Source organism: Lactuca virosa, chromosome 1 (assembly GCF_052849685.1).
Source record: "Lactuca virosa cultivar CGN04683 chromosome 1, Lactuca_virosa_CGN04683_v6, whole genome shotgun sequence".
NCBI classification, from domain to species: domain Eukaryota; kingdom Viridiplantae; phylum Streptophyta; class Magnoliopsida; order Asterales; family Asteraceae; genus Lactuca; species Lactuca virosa.
The window spans coordinates 213527746-213532150 of record NC_136426.1 but is presented as its reverse complement, the minus strand read 5'-3'; the positions used below and the strand labels follow the sequence as shown (position 1 = coordinate 213532150).

At 34.9% G+C, this 4405-nt stretch overlaps 1 protein-coding gene across 1 annotated transcript; it reads right to left on the bottom strand.

Moving 5' to 3' along the window:
- Positions 1-1947: 1947 nt before the first annotated feature.
- LOC145127190 (GTP-binding nuclear protein Ran1B-like) lies at positions 1948-4082 on the bottom strand. Its single transcript, XM_079062426.1, has 7 exons — positions 3776-4082; positions 3258-3328; positions 2787-2817; positions 2591-2681; positions 2335-2514; positions 2155-2232; positions 1948-2050 (listed from the first exon to the last, which is right to left on the bottom strand). Exons 1-7 carry the CDS (start codon positions 4080-4082, stop codon positions 1948-1950), a joined length of 861 nt encoding a protein of 286 aa, XP_078918552.1.
- Positions 4083-4405: the final 323 nt, after the last annotated feature.

The following is a 4405-nucleotide window of genomic DNA, read 5'->3' as shown; positions in this document are numbered from 1 at the left end:
CGGAAATGCAAGCAGATAACATTAGGATTATGCATCGTAACATCTTTAATGTTTTGTGAGACGTTTGGTGATGAATGCTATATTTATGGATAAGTTTTTATGTCATAGGGTGTAGTCGATTGAGTTATTAATGTGAGACTTTTTGTAGTGGACGTTTTATATATGTATAAGTTTTTAAGTATCTTGTGCTCGACTTGATTTAGTGAGACTTTTTTGAGTGGATGTTTATATATGTATTTAATTTTTCAGTATGTTGTACTCGAATTGATTTATTAATGTTATCTTTGTGATTTTGTTTTGGTTGTATCTAATGTTGTTTTTTCTAATAAAAAGAATAACAAAGTTCCTAAATAATTTATTTATAATATTTAAACCAAAACTAATGAATGAACAATATAATAAACCAAAATCATATAATCACTCCACCAGTTTGGGTGATGAAAAGTTAATCGATTAACTTTAAGTCCAAAAGTCTAAATAAACGTCAACAATAACAAATAGATATTAATCCAAAAAATACATGCTTGCGCCTACATTTATAATGATAAAAAGAATTATAACCATCAACTTTTGTTATAAAATAGATAGATATGATAACCAATGATGATAAATGGATTAAAGTCCAAAATGAAGTTTTATTTTACTTTAGTTCTGTGTAAGCATAAAAGTCACTTAACTATCTACTAGAAAATTTTAGTATGATTAATAGTATTACTAGAAAGGTTTCCCGCGCGTTGCACGGGGCGGAAAGTGTTAGTTTTGCGTGTATGTTCATGTGTTTCATACATTACTATTATCTGAAGTACACTACCTGAATGGTATCCATAGTAAAGTACGTTGCTATTCTCTATAATTTGCCATGAATCGGATGAAACAAACCTGTCGTGATTGGCTAGAAAAACAACATCAATAGTTCAATACCACCATGAACTTTCTTAGCATACAATAAAGCACAAAATAAGAAATGCAACGGTAAATCATGGTAGTAATAAACACATACACATCAATATTGATATTAAAAAAAAACTCTTACTTAAAAACATTGAAAATGTAGTGTAACAAGGAACCTGATAAAGATATTATCTCAAATCTAGCCTGAAATATATATGAAAACTTTAATTATGGAAAAAGTCTATTAAATTAAAAAAGGAAAAATAATAAAATATTAAGCAACCTCATAACTTACAGTGCCACCAGAGGTTGCAGGCTGGCGAGGAGTGACATTACCAATGGCACCATTGGAAGAAAGAATACAAACAGTGCGGGGCCCTTGTTTTGAAAATGTCATAATTGTTGAGGCTATATCCTGTTAATTAATGTCAACATAATAAAAAAAAAATCAACACAATTTGAGTATCTTTAATATAGAGGAAATAATGTAAGAGCCCACATTAGGTACACCTCCACTTACCTATTAATTGCATATTATTGAAGGTATTCTTTTATGGGGAATTCCACTGTATTTTTTAAATTGAAATAAATAAAGACACATGCTATATAGTGATATTAATTTCAAACCAAGATTTTTTATTTCCATATGTGAAGAACCAGGATAATTACCTCTTCTGCTTTAACAATAATGACATGAGGCGTAAACCCAACACCAAGTGCACCTGTAATATCCAACAAAATATGAACTTAAACATAGCCTAAAGCATCCAGATGCTTCTTTATAGATGATCAACATGAAATTCAACAGAAACCACATTAAATTAGATAAGACCGATTACCTAAAGCATCCAATTGCCTCTTCCGAGAACCCGCTGGCCTTGCTCTGTTATTCTTAGCAGATGAATCCGTGTTTGGGGTTCCACCGCTGCCATCGTTTGAAGAATCCAAACAAATCATCTCCTACCAAAAGTTGTTTAAACCATTCAGACATCATGATATCATCATATCATAATACTCAATAATCCAAAAATCCACAACACAAAACCCTTTTTAAATTCAACAAAAGCATTCGAATTTTATAGACTCTCTGTATTCAAAAGCATCATCATCATCATCCGAAAGTGGCTTGCTTGCAGGTACAACAAGTTCTGCCTCATGCCTGCAAAAACCAACATTCAAAACATATCATTCATCACTCACTCCACTCCAAACAAAACTTATACATAAAGAACTTAATAAACAAAAAAATAAACTAAGTGTTACTGTTGTTGAGAAGCAATGTCAATTTCTACTTCTGGTGAAGCAAGGGCAGGAGACTCAACAAAATGCAAGTTGGGGTCCCTAAAATACAAAAAAAAAAATTAAGATCATATCAACACATGCAACACTTTTGACTTAATGTAGTCAGACAGATTCAAAGTAGCAAATGAGTGTGTGCATTACCCAACAAGTTTCCTAGCAAGATAAAGGAAAGGCTTCTCAAAGTTGTAATTGCTCTTGGCTGAGATTTCATAATACTGTAAGTTCTTCTTTCTATGAAAAGTAACTTGTTTTGCTTTCACTTGATGATTCTTCACATCAACTTTGTTTCCACATAGCACAATTGGGATGTTCTCACATACACTATAAAAACCCATATAATAATACATCAAGAAACAATAAAGATTCATGACTAAAAAAAATATATCACAAAACTAACCGGCAAAGATCACGATGCCATGTGGGAACATTCTTGTAAGTCAACCTTGCAGTTACATCAAACATAATGATGGCATATTGACCATGAATGTTGAAACATCATTCAAATAGGTCAGTAAATATGGTTATTGTCATAGTTAATAAAGGGCTATTTAGACATTTGATATACATAATGAATGGAAAATTAGATACTTACTAATAACCATCACGACGACCACCAAATTTCTCCTGTCGCAACATTGGTTTATTTCATTATTTGTAATAGCAAATGCAAATACATTCTAACACACAAGATCACTAGTTTATTTCATTTTTTCAAGCCCAGTGGTTTCTTTCATTATTTCTAAAGTTCAAACGTTTCTTTTATAAAGAACCACCACAAGGGTATTTATGCCCTAAATGTATCTTTCACATATAAGCTGTATAAACCGTAACCGTAACCCTAACATAAAATAAAGTTCGTATTAAGATCACAAAACCTTCTTAACACAAAAGATCAATATCATAATAATCCTTAACAAATTAACTTTGACAAAAAAAATTCAGATAAGTAGCAATAATAAAAATAAACCAAGAACTTCTACCAGTTCCACCATCTGAACACTGTGGTCAGTCGAAGTTAAGAGGAATGTAAACCGAGTACAGTTCTGATAAGTTGAAAAACATACCTTTCTGTAGAAAGCGTGAAGACCATCAGTGTTGGCGCTGGACAGTCGCGGTGTGAGGGCCGACGATCTCACTAGAGAAAGACTAATCAAATGGAAATAATGAATATAGCATACCTAGTTTTGAACGAGCTTATCAAACGGTTGGAGAAGCACCTTAATTGGTAATGGAATATCGTCAATAACTGATATAATTAAGGAGAAGCGCAAGCGAAGACCAACCTTGAGACCGGCGAGGGGAAATCAACGACCCGACGTTTACTTAAGGGGCGGGAAGTAAGCAATTCGTGTAAATAGAAGACATAGAAGGAGATATCCCAAATCAGTGAGGATGCACATGGATTCATGAAAAAGGGGCAATTATGTGTAATAAACAAACCTCTCAGAAGCTTTGAGAATGACAAAATAGGTGCCTCAGTTGACCTTTTCCGCCCAACATCATCAATTAGAAGATTCGTTTCGGTAATAAATTACAATTTCCATTGAATAACTTGGTCGATAGCAGAAATCGAAAATCGTACCTTGAACAAAAAATAGGAAGAACGCCATGGTTAACCGAGACGGCAAAGTGTGAGCCACCGACAAAGTTGAAGAAGGTGTGGAAGAGATCATGTATGGCAACGATTGATTTTTTGTGGGTGTGTCACGGGTCGTTCGGTCGAGAAGACCGATATCAGCTTGAGGCGGCAGCGGGATAGGTGGCGGCCGACCCTGGTGGATTGGTATTCGTCTCTCTCCCAATCGATATGTCGTCCACTTCAAATTTCGCCATCGCTTCCTCCTCCTATTCCGCCATTGGAGCTCCGTCTCCAAGATATGCCACCTCATTCATCGTTATTATCCGCTTCGCTGGTGTAGCCTTTGGTGAATCGGGTATATGATCAGGCGAGAGATGGAAATCTTCTTCTGGGGGAGATAATGGAGTTTTCCCGCAAATTCTAATGATAGTAGACCGAGAAAAGGCGGTGGAAACAATTATGATGCAGAGAAGGCGAGGATAGTATGGTGGTGGACTAAACGTGACTATCCCAAAAGGAACAATCAAGAGAATATGAGAGGGTAAAGAAGAATCGAGAATCTGGTCAAAGCGATGGAGTGGAAACCAGGAAGATAAAGGGAGCAGAAGGATCGGGAATAAAAAGGCGTAACCC